This window comes from Cornus florida, unplaced genomic scaffold (assembly GCF_030987335.1).
Source record: "Cornus florida cultivar Cherokee Brave unplaced genomic scaffold, ASM3098733v1 CherokeeBrave_3.0.0_Hap2_Chr11, whole genome shotgun sequence".
Classification (NCBI taxonomy): Eukaryota; Viridiplantae; Streptophyta; class Magnoliopsida; order Cornales; family Cornaceae; genus Cornus; species Cornus florida.
Window position 1 is genome coordinate 1912237 of NW_026775581.1, and position 17522 is coordinate 1929758.

Genomic DNA, 17522 nt, shown 5'->3' on the forward strand with positions numbered 1-17522 from the left:
GTTGAAGAAGGATCGATAATTAATAATCCATGCTTTATGCTCTATCATACCATCCAAACACGTTAACATGGATAACAATTGTATTCATCATGTGAAAGGTTTTAAAAGACTATTTGTAAATGTTCTAGAACGTGTATTCTATATTTTAGCCAAACAAATATCTCATCTTAAGTAAACAATGTAGAAAAAAGAGCCTGACTATTATAAGACCAATAAATAAAAAACAAATCATAGAAATATATATATATATATATATTAAAGGTATCGTAGAAATAATCTTTGCTAAACGAGTATCATAATCTGAATGCCAATTGTTTTCTTTCTTTTTGTCAAATCAATTATCAATTGGGGCAAATATTGAACCTTACATTTAAAATATAAAAAAATTATAAATTATAGAGAGTTGGACATGGTCTGAATTTTAACTCTTGAGGACTGGACTAATTGAAAAATAATTGAACACTAGTGCTCATAAGACATAAGTTCTTAGGATTAGTTACTTCTAAGTGCAAACAATTTCGTAAAGATCATACCTATGGATATAATTCGAGCTTTATCCGATTTGTTGGGAAGTCTTACATGGAATTCCTTAAGGGTCACATCTGTGGACATAATTAATCTGAACTTTATCGGATCTGTGAGGAGGTATGCCTTGCACGGGTTCGTAAATTAGTCGGGACAAAGTTTCAGACATCCTAATTATCAAAATAATAATAATACTAGTTCAGAGAGGTGTTTTTTCTTTTTTAATAAAATTGTGATAGTTACAGATTGTATTTCAAATTCAAATTCTATCCATACGGATAGATTTGTTATTGAATCAAATCTTTTTCCTAGATCAGATCGGATTGATTTTATGGATTGAACTTTTTTTCAAATAGCCATGACACGGTCGGTAAAACTCAAAAAGCTATTAGGTTTTTGGGGTTAAAAGTTATTAAAATTTAAAATTATATATATATCATATTCATAAATTTGATGGGATCCTATTATATGAGTTAACGAATGAAATCGATTGTTTCCAATATGTTAACAGATTAATTTTTTATTTATCAAATTATAATCGAATCAGGAGGTTAAAAAATGTATCCAATTTGCATGGACCGGATTGAATCCAATTGATTTTATGGATAGAGGGATGAAATGAACAAATATTGGTAGATAAATCAATAACAAACTTTGTAAAAATTGTTTAGGACGGTGGTGAAGGGGTAGCAGTTAGTAGTCAGCACCTAAGGGGACGGTGGTGAACAAACAATAAATACAAAAGGTTGGAATCTATTAAATTAGATTTGGAAAAACCTTTGCACACATTAATTGTTAAGGGTACTTTTAATAGTCAATTGGGAAGAATTGTAGGTAAAGTGTTTTGGAAGGACAAGAAAGAACGCTGTTTTGTATTTGAGAGGAAAAAGAATACATAAAATAATTGTGGTGGAAATAAAAATAAAAATAAAAAAAGAAAAAAGCTTGTAATGGCTCACAATTCTTGAAAAGAATTCCTTCTTCACCGGATTTTCGAAAAAAAAAGAAAAATTCCTTCTTCACCGGGAGGTTCAACCACTACCAACCATTTTCCTTGGCCAACAACGATTTTAATGGGCCAATGAATTTATTTAATACTTCTTAGCTCTTACGTGTGCAGCACCTCACACTAGCTAACACACACTGAAAAGATTATGTATGTTATAAGAGACCAACTCTTGCACGCTTTCCTCAAATATAACAGGGGGTCAAATTGTAGGATGGATTGTGGATTCCTTGGTTTCATGGTTAATTGGTTTAATTTGCGAGGCCCCATTTGCAGAAAACCTAATAAAGAGGTTAGTGAATAAAAGATAGAGATATCCCACAAATATATATTTATGTCATTAACTCTGATGGAATAGTGACATTCCTAGCTAGTTATATGCATGTCTTTCCCTTCCCCATCCTGTGTTTTAATTATAGTGTGTGTGAAAGTAAATTAAATGGCGGGTGTGGATCACAAAAGCTGCAGATCATCATCATCAGTTTTAGCATTGACAGGCAGAGTTATGAACCAAGTGTTGAGCATCATTGTTTTCTGTGTTCTGGACGTGATTGATTTCCTTCTTTGCTATGTTTACAAAGTGGTGGATTTCTTGGTTGAAGCGGAGTGGAAGCCTTGTTACTGCTCTACTTCAGCTCAACAAACCATGAGCAGTGGCAGCGGTGGCAGCATTAATGCTGCTTCCAAGATTGTTCGCCTCACTTCCTCCGCCTGCAGGTTGCAGCTTGAAGAGATCTCCGACACCCTCTACACTCGTCCTACCACCCTTCAACGCCTCAAGCTAATCATCAACAACAAACCACCCGCCTCTTCCACCACCATTATCCAATCAAATTTTAATAATTGTGACAAGGTGAAGAAAGGCAGGGTCACAATTAACTCCATGTTACGGCCCAAGATTGGTCGCCACCAATTGCTGAATCCCATTCCAAGATGGTCCGATTGTGATTGCAAAACTTGCCACTCTTGGGCCTCTTCTTGCAAACAAGCACTTTTTGTCCTAGCTCAAGGACCAAAAGGTACTATATGTATTCATTAATTAAGCTGTTTTTAACTTTATTACCTAGATATATGGACATTATATATATGAATATATGGTTGTTTGATGGCAGATTTTAATAATGTGGTAGAAGATGTGATCTTCATTCATGGGTTCATTTCGTCTTCTGAATTTTGGACGGAAACACTATTTCCCAACTTTTCCAGCTCTGTGAAATCCATGTACAGACTATTTGCGATGGATCTGCTGGGGTTTGGGAGGAGTCCCAAGCCAAATGACTCCCTTTACACATTGAGAGAGCATTTAGAAATGATTGAAAGCTCTGTCCTTAGACCACACAAAGTTAAATCCTTTCACATTGTCGCACATTCTTTGGGCTGCATTTTGGCTCTCGCACTCGCTGTCAAATATCCCCACTCTGTCAAGTCGCTCACTCTGCTGGCACCAGTTAATTCTCTCGTGCACTGGGATACTCCTTTTTTTTTTTTTTTGGCCTAGTAATTCAAAGCAAATTAATATTAATTAATTTGATGAAAATTAAATAAATTGGGATTGGTGCAGCCATACTTTCCAGTTCCAAAGGGTGAAGAAGCCACACAGCATGTGATGAAAAGAGTAGCCCCAAGGCGGGTGTGGCCAGTGATTACTTTTGGGGCGTCCATTGCTTGCTGGTATGAGCACCTCAGTCGTACTATTTGCCTCTTAATATGCAAGAACCATCGCTTGTGGACATTTCTCACCAATATTATCACCAGAAACAGGTATACTCATATTTTACATACAACTTTTTTATTATTATTTTTTTTTTTTCTAGTTTACAACTTTATTAATTCCCAACCATTATATATGTGCATCAAAAACGTCTACACTTGGTACACCTTCAACTCACCAAACGTTAGACCATTTGCTGGATCTTCCTAGATCTATCTACTATAATATAAGGTTAGATATATATATATATATATAAATTGTAATAACATATATTATTATATTAACCTACATATATATATATATAAATTGTAATAACATATATATAAATTGTAATAACATATATTAACCTATATATAAAGTAATGATCTCTTGCTCCTCATGTAGTAAGAAAATTCATCTGCACTTTCTATAGTGACCATTAGATTTAATCTAACGGTCATTATAGAAACCTACTTACATCATTTCCTTAAAATACAATACCATTGTTACTATTTCTAGTTTCTAAATTTAATATTTACCAATACCACTAATTACAACAATAAAAAGTAATTACCTCAAAAAAATTGAAACCTCTTCACCTCTGGAAATCATGTTTCTCTCAAACAAAAAATTACAAGAGACAAAATAAATAAATAAATAAATAAAATTAAAATTAAAATTAATCCATTAAATTTTATGCGGGTGAAATGTCATGCAGAAAAAAATAAATTTTATTTTTATTTATATATATATATTTTTGAGTCAGTGTTTTATGTCATTAGTTTAATTTTCCTAATGTGCATGATTGTGACTATAATTTTTCATGAAATTGCTAAACAAACTTAGTGAATGGTTTGTGGTACTTTTGTAAGAATTAGAACTTGTGATTAAAAGGAGACAAAGGAGAAAGAGAACTTGCAAATTCAATTTGCATGAAGAAAGACAAAATACTCTTGTAGGTCTTTGTTTGAAAGAGACATTATTTTCAGAGGTGAAGAGATTTTTATATATATTTTTTGAATAATTACCTTTTATTGTTGTAATTAGTAATTTGATAAATATTAAATTTGAAAACTATAAATAGTCATAATGATTTTGTATTAAAAGAAAAGAATATATGTGGGTTTTTATAGAGACCGTTAAATTAGATCTAATGGTCTCAATAGAAAGTGCGGATGAATTTTTTTTTGCTCTATGGAGAGCAAGAGATCACTACTCCTTATATATATATATAGAGAGAGAGAGAGAGAGGTTAATATAAGGTAATATATACAGAGAGGGGTTAATTCTCGGTTTATGTTATTCTCAAACTGCTAATTATTATGGCCAAACGTTCTATTCATCTATAATTTGTTTAGACCTCCGGATAAGTCAGTGTATTACAATTTATAATATATAGGGAACTGATATGACACTTTTTACCACTCCACCTTTTAAATTGAGCAACTGAAATTACGATTTTATCCTTCTTTTTTACCATCTTTTCGAATAAATCCTATAATCTTCATAAGGAGATGAAGGATAAACTTTTCATTTCAATTATTAAAATTAGAAGGTGGATTGCCGAAGTCAAAGTGGAGTAGACTGCCAAAATCACCTCCCTTATACATATATGATATAGTGTGTGTATATATATATATCTATATAAAATAGTTGTACAAAAAGTACAGGTGTTGGATTAACGGACCCTACAAGGGTCCACAATCCACTTTTTGACACATGCATGGCCCAACTCTGATGGTTTGTTGATTCAGTCATCAGGGTCCATGCCAATTTACATTTGTATGCTGTGCTGGACCCTGTAATATAATTAGGGCCATGATATTATATATATATGAGTAATATATATACACACACACACATAGGTTAATGTATGTTATTACAATTTATTTATATAGGTTAATATAAGGTAATATAGAGAGAGAGGAGGGTTAATTCTCCGTTTATGTTATTCCCAAATTTCCAACCATTATGGTCAAACGTATTCATGAGTAATTTGTTCAAACTTTAGGATAACTCAATGTAATTTATATTACAATTTATAATATATAAGGAACTGATATGGCACTTTTTACCACTCCAACTTTTAAATTGAGCAACTGAAATTATGATTTTATCCTTCTTTTTTACTATCTTTTTATCCTTCATCTCAATTAAATTGAGATGAAGGATAAACTTTTCATTTCAATTATTAAAATTAGAAGATGGATTGCCGAAGTCAAAGTGGAGTAGACTGCCAAAATCACCTCCCCTTATACAAATATGATATGGTGTGTGTGTGTGTGTAAATAGTTGTCCAAAAAGTACAGGTGTTGGATTAATATACCCTACCAGAGTCCACAATCCACATCAAAAGACATTTAGTTTTTGACACAGACATGGCCCAACTCTGATGGTTTTTTGATTTAGTCATCAGGGTCCATGCCAATTTACATTTGTATGCTGGGCTGGACCCTGTAATATAATTAGGGCCCTGAGATTATATATATGTGTGTGTGTGTATTATGTACAGACCCTAAAGCCGAAGATCAGCCAATTTTTTTATTTGTTTACGAAGAATAATAATGTCCAAGTCCCAACAAAATTCACCTAATGGGCAAATATATTCTCACTTTTTGTGTGTATTTGACTTATTTTTAAAGAAGAAAATATAACGCAAGTATTTTACAAAAGTAGTTTTCACGACTAAATTATCTGAAAAAAGTATTCCTGCCTAGAATATTCAAAAAAAAAATCAAGTGCTAGTGTACAAAAATTCAAGTGTGAAAATGCGTTGATATCATTATCACCTAATGTCCACGCCGTGAAGCTTGTGTTTGAAACTCTCGAATAGGACAGTCAGCGTATGGTAAAGTAGTGCACCAAACTTTGGAATTAGACTCAATTGTATATAGATTCTCTTCTCCACTCCACTGCTTTCCTCATTAATTAAGGAAATAAATAAGGCATGTTCTCACTTAACACGAGGGCAATTCAGTCAATTCAACTACTCATCAATCTTTGGTGCTGATCGGTCATAGGACTTACATATACTAGGTCCACCATTGTTGAGACTTTCCCTTGAAAGGATGCATACACTCACTTTTAATTTGTAAAAGAAGTTTTAAAGAGAGTTACAGCTACGTACCTACCGACCTATATATATATATATATATATATATGAGATATATATCTACTATATATGTAATGTTGTTTCTTGTACTATGTATTTACATTTACAGGATGAGGACATACTTGATTGAAGGATTCTGTTGCCACACGCATAACGCGGCATGGCATACCCTACACAACATAATTTGCGGGAGTGCGGCAAAAATGGATGCATACTTGGAGACAATTAAAAACAGCCTAAAATGTGAAGTCAATATATTCCATGGTAGAGACGATGATGTTATCCCAGTTGAATGTAGCTACAATGTACAGTCCAGAGTTCCTCGTGCCCGGGTTAAGGTTTTCGATAACAAAGACCATATCACCATTGTCGTTGGAAGACAGAAGGCCTTTGCTAGGGAACTTGAGCAAATTTGGACCAACTCAAACCAACCCTAGCTTCTATTTTCCACTAATATATATATATAATGACCATAAATTCTTATCCTGCCAAAGCATGGATGAAGATACTTGGAAACTGGCAAATTTTCTACTACCAATTACCAATTATTATTGTTAGGGTGTGAGTGCTTCATGTCATGTTACTTTGATGGGGAAGAAAAAGGAACCCTCAAATCTCCACTTTATTTAATTAATAATTATAGAGTGTGCTTGGTTTTCCAATATTCTATAAACATCATGTTTTTTTCTCTCTATTTTTTTTTTGTTTTTTGGTCGCTGAATTATTTGCATGTATTGCAACTCTGTATAACAGCTGAAGGGTTACTATGGCATGGTCACCAACTTTTTTACTCCTAAATGACTTCAACTTTTTTCCTGATTAAACTAAACTTAATTTTCTTGTCCAAAGGTGGGTACGATTTCTTTTTCTCAATAAAATTACCAATAAATAGACCAAAAAAAAATATTCCAATTACCCAGAAAATATTAAACATGTTAGAAAAAAATTTTAAAATAGTATGCGAAAATAAATTATTTTTTGGACAAAAATTATGACCGCCATCATTTTGTTCTAATTTGAGAAGTATAAATGTAAGATTGAGAAGTTTAAGTTGTTATTTTATTTTAAATTTAGCCGTACAATTTTATTTTTCTAATGAGACCGAACTCTAGACCTTACACTTTCAAAATGTGGTTAAAAAATTATTAAGTATGTAGGGGTTCGTTTTCGTAACACTATATAATAAGATAATACATGTGATATCTAAAGTACAAATTAATATGAAGGAAACAAAGAAGGTGTTTGATGAAGGAGGAAAAGAAGACTGATCTTACGAGATTAAGATGGAGGTAGGGAAAATATACATCTCTGCTGACAGTCCTTTTCTGGCCTATTGTTCTTTCATGCGGTAGTGCTATTTATAGACCATGAAACATGCTAGATATTAACTAGTGGTTTGTTGTGCGTCTCGCCCTAACTATGACCACATGGATAGTTATGATAGTCTTAGGAGCCTAAGAGGTCAAATCCTTTTATCGAGCCATACACTATGTTGCGTCTCCTTTATTTGGAGCATTAAATGCTCTTTGTTCTTACTTGACCGTCGGTTGGCCAAGTCTATCAGAGCATTAAATGTGATTTTAAGGTTTGCTGTTATAATGTATATATTTTCATCATCTCGTTGATTAGGCCTCGTTGGGAGTGGAGGCACTTCTTTACTTCTCATCTACCAATCCAAGATCCTTTCAAGTTTCCTATAATAAGGTCCCACATAGTTGAGAAGGCCCTACCTTTGTTTCATGTCATGTTTGTGTTAGGATTTATATGTCCTGGCATAGAGAATTCCTATCTGGATTATAGTGACATATATTCCTGACATATCTGAAATATTTATGATTTATATAATTGGTGAATTCAATGTATTATGTTTCGATTCACTATGAAATTGATAGTGTCCCTGTGATTGCAAGAAATATTTATATATATATATGTGATGGCAATCAATGCATGATATATGAATAGTAATTATAAATTGTTCATAGTCGGTAATTATGGATGGACTCATAATTAATTAAGACTTGAACTGAATCCGCGTTAGGTTGAGATATATTGCGAGAGCCGTCGTATGCAATTGCTCCCTATCATCGTCATGGCATTTGACTCTTAAGCATGAGAAAATTATAGACTCTTTTATTAATTAATAATTACTTTGATTTGTTCGGCGGATTCTTCGGGATCCTTAGACCGACACTTTGGGTAGTTATGTGATTAATAGTTAGAGGGTTATATTTTTAATATTTGCATCATTGCTACTTGTATTTATTTTGTATTAATTATGGTTGATCACAAAGTAAATTCGAAGGCCTTCGTGTGGTTTTAGACAAAATGATTTATTATATATTTATTTATTAAATTATTATTTTTGTCAAACAAATATTTTATTGTGATCGAGTCAGAAATAATCAATGGTACCAAAATAAATATATTAATTAAGTAGTCGGATTTATGGCTTTATTTATCCGATAACTAATTATGTATAGAGGGGTCAAAGTGCAATATTGACTTAGAGGTTATTTATTATTTAATTAGAGTTCAATTAATTTCTTTTAGTGGAGTAGAAATTAATTTATGAATTAATTGAATTGGGTCCATGAACCGAGCCAATTATTAATTCATTGTAGCCAATAAAATAATAGGCCCAATGGATTCTCACTCATAGCCCAACTTGATATTGGAATCATATTAGATTTGAGACATGTAAATTAGAGATTGAGAAGGAGTTATTGTTTCCTTTTCTTTATCTTTATGTTGCCTGTATATATACATGGTCTATGTATATTTTAGGGGTGATTTTTGGAAGAAGGAAAAAGGAATAAATTTTCTCGCTCTAGAAAATTAGGGTTAGTGTTCTCATCTAATGGAGGCTCCCACAAGCCTAGTTTTCCAAAGTCATTCATGGAGGCTTATGAGTGATTCCTAAAGGCAAGACCATTACCAAGAAGATGGAGATTTATGGAAAAGGTGTCTAGCAAAAGGGATCTACAATAAGTGAGAACATTCACTTTAGAGGAGAGATCTAAGGTTTACTCAAATCTTGATGTAAGTATTCAATCTTTTAATTGAATGATACATCATGTTTTATTTTTGCATAAAACTTGTCTCTATGTGATGAATCAAGATCTATGAATTTAAATCCCTCGAAAAGTTTTTAAAACTAGCATGTTTCCCAACAGTTTGAACTTATAAAGACGTAGTAGTTTAAAAGCGAGCTCCTTGGGGCTCTAATGCCTCAGCGCGCTTTAAGGCTCAGAGGGGCTTTGAAGACTGGTCCTTCAAGTCCTAGCAAACTAGATTGTTGCTAAAGTTTGGAATGCTCGAGGTCTGGGCTCTCGAGACTTAGTGACCTGGTGCGATACCAGGGTTTGGGTCGCTCAAGGGTTGGGCCCTCAAGGCTTAATAACCTGGTGTGATACCAGGGTTTTGGATGCTCGAGGGTTGGGCTCTCAAGGCTTGATAACTCGGTATGCTACCAGGATTTGGGATGCTCAAGGGTTAGGTCATCAAGGCTTCATGACCTGGTGTGATATCAAGGTTTTTGGGATGCTCGAGGGTTGAGTCTTCAAGGCTTAATGACCTACTGTGATATCAGGATTTGAGATGCTCGAGGGTTGGGCCCTCAGGGCTTAATGACCTGGTGTGATGCCAGGGGTGCTCATGGATTGAACCCTCAAGGCTTGGTGACCTTGTGCGATACCAGAGTTTGGGACGCTCAAGGGTCAGGCCGTCAAAGTTTAATGAAATCTTTTGACTTTTCAACTTACCACGAAACCTTAGTTAAGAGAGATTTTGTGAACTTTTCAACACGCCATGTCAGCCATTGGTGACGGACACCTACAAAGTACTACACTTGGTGGATGAGAGGTTTAGAACTTGTGTGAAGAAAAAAATAATAATAATAAACTGCAATTTAACTGGAATACAGTGCAATTTTGTTTAGTCAATTTAACTGGCCAAACTTGAGCTCAACTCAATCTTTGAACACATCAAGTGGGCCATGCATATTATTAAAACTTGTCAATCGAATCTGCCGTGTAAAAAAATAATAATAATAACAATAATTGAATCAGCCAATTCTAAATCAATCAACAGAATCTTCTAATAAACGCCCCGTCTTATGTTCACACGCCTTTAATTTCTTGATCCGTTGACGGAATAAGCAACCTAAAAAATTGCTAGCTGTAACGCTTGTTGGATCATAGAATTCGCCTTTAATTTATATTTTAGAACTACTTTAATTTTTTATTAATTAGTTGTAGTGGTTCCTGAAAAAGAAATCGAGATAGAAGATACTCATATTGATCCCCAGGCCAAAAATTAAGAAATCATAAGCAAATTTCATATATAAGAAAAATGATAAGTGGTTCAACCTTCTGTATAAGTATGTGATAATATGTTGATGTGACGATGGTGTGATCTTGCACTTATATCAACTCATATTAATAGTATCATCGAATGTATAGACTGCCGGGCTCTCTACCCTAACTTTGTATATTACAATACAGTTAAAATTAAATATATTTATGCAATGCATGCATTAGTTGGACGACCCTTGAACTAAGTTCCTTCATGTCCTTAACCATTGCACCCTTTGCCTTTGTAACTCAGAGTCTCTATCTCTCCTGCTCTTCCCTTGTAGCTTTTCCAGCCATGTTTGGCCTTCTTTCATTTCTCGTGCTTCATTTCATTGTAGTAACACAAAAGGTGACTATCGATCACTCGTTAACAAGTTGACCCTAGCTGCTTGTGTGTATTACATTTGGGAGAAAAGAAATTGCAGATTATTTCACAGTCACTCCAGCTCGATCTCCATCGAGAGTAATGAACGAGATCAAATTTTCAGTTCGGTCTAGACTCCTGTCTTTGAAGTTAAAAAACAACAGGAAAGCTTCGAATATAGCTGATGCTCGGCACCTTCCTAGTTCGTGCATCAATGGAAAATGCCTAGTGCATTTTAGGTGTTTAATTTGTGTTTCGTTGCAATATTGGGTGGCTGTGTACGTGATGTTTGTTTTGGGATTATTTCTCAATGGCCTTTCTGAGCCTCCTTTTTGTTGGCTCGGGGTGGCTTGTCCTTGGGTAATGTCTTAGTTCTCCTTCTTCTTTCCAACCCTACGGGAAAGAATGCATGTAGTTGTACTCATCACAAAAACAAAATAAAATCAGAGGTGAAGATTGAGAATGAATCATCAGTTCATCACTGTGACTTGGTTTAATTCCAGTGCTTATCATTCGTATAATCGTATCTCATGTTACTAGGATTAGACGAGCTCAAGCTTATATGAAGGTTAGAAGTTTGTACTTCCAGTTCCAGCTGCCCAGGAAAATACAGCTGCACAAGAATTTGGGTTAACCTGGAACATTGCCTATGCCTCAACACCCAATGAGGTAAAAAAATATATAAATAAAGTGTTTTTTTTTTTTTTTTCCTTCCTAAATGAAGATACAACCAAAAGGAGGATCACTTCCAAACACAAGAAGAAGGAAAAGAAAAATCAAAGCAAAGGGATAGGAACAGCAGAACAAATAACCAGCCACTGGCTAGCTAGCTACGTATATAATTGTAGAGCGTTGCCAACAGGTCTTGAAGATGAACTCCCAAACAATCACTAACTTTCCAGATGAAAAGCATTATTAGAGGCTTGTTGTTTGATTATGAAAAGACTGATTGCTATTCCACCAAATCTGCCACAGGCCGGGTACGTAGTAGTGAACAAAGTTTGTCTTTCGATATATAGATCAGGTGCTAGTGTCTGCAGTTACACATGTGAGTGCTCCAAAAAACTGTCTAGATCACAACTTTTTATTCAATCAGAGATCAACTGGTACAAGTGGTCTAAATACATGATATCATAGCTAGGCTCAACATCAAGACATGACAGACAGACAATAACAAAGAAAATTAAATTACAGATAATTAAAACATACATTGCACTAGTACCGGCCCGGAAAATGATGGAATAAATTAAATTTGGAATCTTGCAAGAATGGCAGCTCTCAAGGCTTCCTCATGGTTAGTAGTTGCGAATCCAAGATGATGATGATGATGATCAGTACTAGGAACACTAACCACAACATCTTGAAGCACCATGTCCTTCACGTTCGATACACTCGCGTGATGAACTCTGAACTCCATCTCTCTAAGCACATCCATCAATCTGGCACACGGATAATTCAAATCCGGACATTGCACCCGAATTATTCCTTCTGAACCAAATATCTTCACATCTACCTCCAACCCCCTCTCTCTTTGTTGAGTTGGTGTGTGATCAACACTTGTGCTTGACGTGCTTTGAGCATCATACATATGATTATTAGTATGATATTGATCATGAAAAGTAGCCTTCTTCACCGACGTCTGTTTTTGCCCCGATTGGAGTTTTTCCTCCAAGTCCGCGATTTTCGCTTTCAGCCCATTGATGTATGTCACTGCATCTGCAAGTAGAGAGGCTTTGTCCATCTTTGACACGTTGGGAACCGCACTTCGGAGCGCGTAGAATCGGTGGTTGAGCTTCTCCCTCCGCTGTCTCTCCGCCTCCACGTGGTTCATCTGCACCGTTTCTTTTCCCATACTGATGCTTGATGCCTTTCTTCCTCTTCTTTTTGATCCAATATTATATATATTTTTGTCCATTGTCGGGGAAGATGCAGAGCCAAAAAGGCCTTGGAAATCATGGGAATGCCCGGATTCGGATGACAAAGGACCACCAGTAGTAGTAGTACTATTATTGATGATGGACAGTACTTCTTTCTTGGTGTGATCACTACCCAATCGATGATGATGATGATGATGATGATTAGTTGTTTGCTGATGGTTCTGATCTCCTGATGAAACCCCAATATCAAAAACATTGGATAGAACATCTGAGTTGGGATCAATCTGAATCTGATCTCGACGCATGTCCATATGGCCGCTGGTGGTGGGCTGTTTATTGAATAGCAACATGTTGTTGTTGTTGCTGCTACTAGTAATATTTTCAATTGGACTTGTTTCAGAATCAAAAAGGGACTTGACTAGTTGCATCAGTCCCCAGTCTTGTTTGATCACATCAGAGGACCCCAATTCAACGACCCCACGAGAAGTTGAAATGCAGACCAAGGTTCGAATCCCTTGTGCATAAGCTTCTTTAACTCTCTCGCAGTCATGATACTGTAGGTCGTGATCACCGGCAAGCCACACATTCGCACCACTGCTGAAGGTGCGGCCAAGAATGTCATCTCCAGCACCAAATGACCTGCTCACAGACACCATGTAAAACAATTCGGATTCGGCCGTGACCTGATGATGATGATCACTATGGCCAACAAGGCCGTTGTGATCAAAGTTGGAGCTGTCTCTATTGGCCATCGTCGTCTTTGTCTCCAAATCGAGCCCAAACTTGGCTTGACCATTTCCATTCATATTGGCAGCTGATCGGGACAAGAAGTAGTCTTTGATGCCTCGAAAATGGCCGTCGCCCCATGATAGAGCCAACCGACCATTGTTATCTTTCAACGCTTGCCAGAAGATGGCATACACCCACCATTCGGCTCTGCTTCGAACTATGAATTGGAGGCGTTGTTGATGTGTGGGTGAGGTTCCAAGAAATAGAAATGAGGAGATTGGAGAAGAGGAGGAGATAATCTCGTCCATGCCTCAATATACTAATCTCAAAACCTTGACCTAATCTTTGAGAGTTAAGATTCAAAATTACTGGGACAAAGGTAGCTATTTTTCTAAAGAGAGAGATCGACCGCCAGAATATTTATTTTAGCATGAAAGACCGGCCTAAAAGCTGGAGGGGTGGATGTTATGCAAATACAAGAAAGTTGAGGGTATAAATAAACGGACCGACCATATAAGGATCTTTTGAGAGGTGTATACATGCATGTATATAAGCTACTACTGTAATGTGACAAGGCTAGCTTTTAGAAGCAGTAGTATCACGTGGAAATGAACATGCATTACTTCAACCCTAACCGGTACCATTCATATATGCCCCACTGAAGGAAGAGTGAGAATTTCTACTTCTTCTCTCTCTCTCTCTCTCTCATATATGGTACTGTGATTACTACCAAAAGTCAATAGAAATTATGATCTTATATAGACATAATTGATCTGCCTTATCTTTCCTAAAGCTAGCTAGAAGACATATGTCACGTTTAACCTTGTAGTTTCAATGAATGGTTCCAATCTCAATCCATTCCACCGCTTAGCTGACCCTACTCAACCACATACATTTTGACATTCTCTCTAGACTCTCTCTATAAGATCGAATTAACACGTGGTTACTTAAAAAATTAATTATTAATTTGATGATCTTCACTCAACATTAATTAATCCAACAAAGTCCGGATTACGGCTTCTTGGTTTTTGCTGCAAGGTCAATCCTTCGCACTCGCTCAAAATATTAATTTATATGTATATGTTGTACAAAGTAAGTTGAAATTTATTTACCCAAAATAGAACAATCACACACACATATATATACACACACACACACACAACGTAAGTTGAATTTTATTTGCCCAAAAAGAGAGCAATCACACACATTCACGTGTGTGTGTGTGTGTGTGTGTATACACGTAGTATATATTATATATGTATAATTAATATAATATCAAAGTGTGATATATATATTTTGTAATTGGTGAATTTCGTTGTCAAAACAAGTCCGACCGAGTTGTAAAATTTTGGTTCAGAATTTCAAGATTCAAGAGCGGAAGCAAATTTGAAGAAGTTCAAATGTTCATACTTCGATATACCCTAGGATGATAAGAATAATACTTTAAAGATCTAAGAGAGTGTGTGAGTACACTTGGGGGGTTTAAACTTAAGTTTTTAGGAAGACTTTACATTATGCCCAACTTGAACTGCTTCAAGTGTCTTGGAACAGGTTCAACTTTTGCGATTTTTGATGTTTTTCAAGTTTGGCCAACTTGAACTGGTTCGACCACCCTGAACCAATTCAAGGTCTTCAAATCTTTTTGGTAACTTACCTTCTTGGTCTGTTGTGATTCCTATCTTGGGTAGACTTCCTCTATATTGTGTATGCATGAAATTAACTTGGTTTTCAAGTATTTTTAGGTCTTCCAAACTTATGTATAATCTCACTTTCACTCAAAATTAAGTACAACTTTTTGGAACAAAAATTCATTATTTTGATAGAATCTTTTGAGATGTTGTACACACATATATACAAGAGTGATTAGAAGTGTTGTTCTCTATCTTATCGACATTGGAACATAATTGAAGATTCAAAAATTCCGAGAAACATGATTTATTTCTTCTACAACAAATTCAGATTCGAAGAAGAAGAATTTCAAATCACACTTTGAAGGGATCAATGCACTTACGAAATGTTGTTGATTTACCAGCAATCTTTATACAAGGTTTGAGGCATAAGTCTGAAGTCGAGAGCTGTTGGACGGGAAGTTGCAAGCCAGAGGTGTTCAGCAGATTGGGTTTTGGTATAGTGAAGATCAGGGTGTGAGGCTGAGTCAAAGTTCAGTGTAGTTTATCTCTCTAACTTTACTTACTTTATTTTTCAGTTTGTGGTTGTGGATGTTTAATTAATCATATTCTTGGGTAAATTAATCAATCACATAAATTGAACAAGTTTGACCTAATTACCTCATCTAGATCATTTAGGAATTTAATCACAACTAAATTAATTACAATTTTCGCACTGCATAACTCACAAAAATATCCTACACTTTTTTTTCTTCTTCCTAAATCCAATATAAAAGTTCCTACACATCAAAGTGGTCAAGGTCACAGAACACTTCTCCAAACCCAAGGGAATATTCATGGTACTTGGAAAATAACAAGCAACTCAAAGGAACTAAAACTAATTGGCAACCCCTTAACATATATTTTAAGGGGGTAAAATAATAAACTAAGAAAAAAAAAATAAGGGGGTAAAATAATATAAGAAAGAAATGCCATATTCGATCTGTGTTGTTATCTTAAAATAAATTACAAAAGAAAGTTCTTTGAAATTAAAGTCCCAAATTTTTTTTAACTTAAACAAATGACTTTTGAAATTGTTTTATTTTTAAGTTATATAATGAGAACACAAAAATGTTGTCAACAAAACTGAAAAGAGAATCCTAAGCTTTTGACCTCCTAAAGACTGTACAAGGGCTTGAGAATTGGTTATTCCTTCTTAACAGTAGTGTAAACTAGACTAATAATGGATAATTAGGGATGTTTAAGTGAGGTCAATAAACAGATGGACTTTTAACTTTAGTGGTACGGGTTCAAAGTACCTTTTTGCATGCCAATTTTTAAAAAATAATAAAATTTAGATTCCATGCGTGTAATTGGATGAGAAAATTAAGGGTGGGAGATGTAACACATGGACTTACTAGAAGGTGATATATATATATATATATATATAGTACAGTAACATATTTAGATTTTAGAGAGAAAAAAGGGTGAGAGAGAGTGTATGGGGGATATGGATATATGGCCCAGCTAGCATAGTTTGGTGATAGCCATCTGTACGAAGGGACGGGAAGTGAACCAGTGCAATAGAAGAACATAGTTTATTACCAATTTTACCCTTTTGACATGGGATCAATTAATCAGTGATACTAAGTCCAAGGGAACGATTTTGATTGATTATTGATGCAAAATACAAACAAATAAAGATTTCACTCTTTATTTTTAGTACCATTTTTAACAATTTATTCTTTTTGATTTAGATATATATAGTTACCAAATTTAAGATTTATTAAAAATTTATTTTTTAAAATAGATAATTAATTTGAGATGTCTAAATATAAAATAGTAGACTACTTATATGGAATAGATGTAGTAATATATTTAGATTTTAGAGAGAAAAAGGGAGAGAGAGTGTATGTATTATGGGGATGTGGATGCGCCCAGCTAGCATAGTCTGGTCTATGTCCATACAAAGGGAGGGGAAGTGACCCAGTGCATTCTAGAAGAACATAGTTTATTTCCGGTTTTACCCTTTCGGCATGGGATCAATTAATCACACGGTGATTCCAATCCATATTTTTAGTATAGATAAATTAATTAAAAATAATACATCTGATCAATTATTAAATGTAATAATTATTTACCTTAACGAGACAAATGTAATGTAACGAGGTGTTCACATACAGACACAGTGACAGAAATAATACACACACATGAAAGTTGAGAAAACTAAGAAAGTGCGCGTGACTCATGCGGGCGGCTT

The 17522-nt window shown here is 34.9% G+C and overlaps 2 protein-coding genes across 2 annotated transcripts; one reads left to right on the plus strand and one right to left on the minus strand.

Moving 5' to 3' along the window:
* The first annotated feature begins 1457 nt into the window (after window positions 1–1457).
* On the plus strand, window positions 1458–7025 carry LOC132285578 (probable lysophospholipase BODYGUARD 1). The gene is made up of 4 exons (XM_059787770.1): window positions 1458–2550; window positions 2644–2978; window positions 3093–3292; window positions 6443–7025. Exons 1-4 carry the CDS (start codon window positions 1971–1973, stop codon window positions 6768–6770), a joined length of 1443 nt encoding a protein of 480 aa, XP_059643753.1. The 5' UTR covers window positions 1458–1970; the 3' UTR covers window positions 6771–7025.
* Window positions 7026–11996: 4971 nt separating this feature from the next.
* LOC132285576 (transcription factor bHLH14-like) lies at window positions 11997–13963 on the minus strand. The gene has a single exon (XM_059787769.1). It carries the CDS (start codon window positions 13961–13963, stop codon window positions 12296–12298), a length of 1668 nt encoding a protein of 555 aa, XP_059643752.1. The 3' UTR covers window positions 11997–12295.
* Between the last annotated feature and the right edge of the window lie 3559 nt (window positions 13964–17522).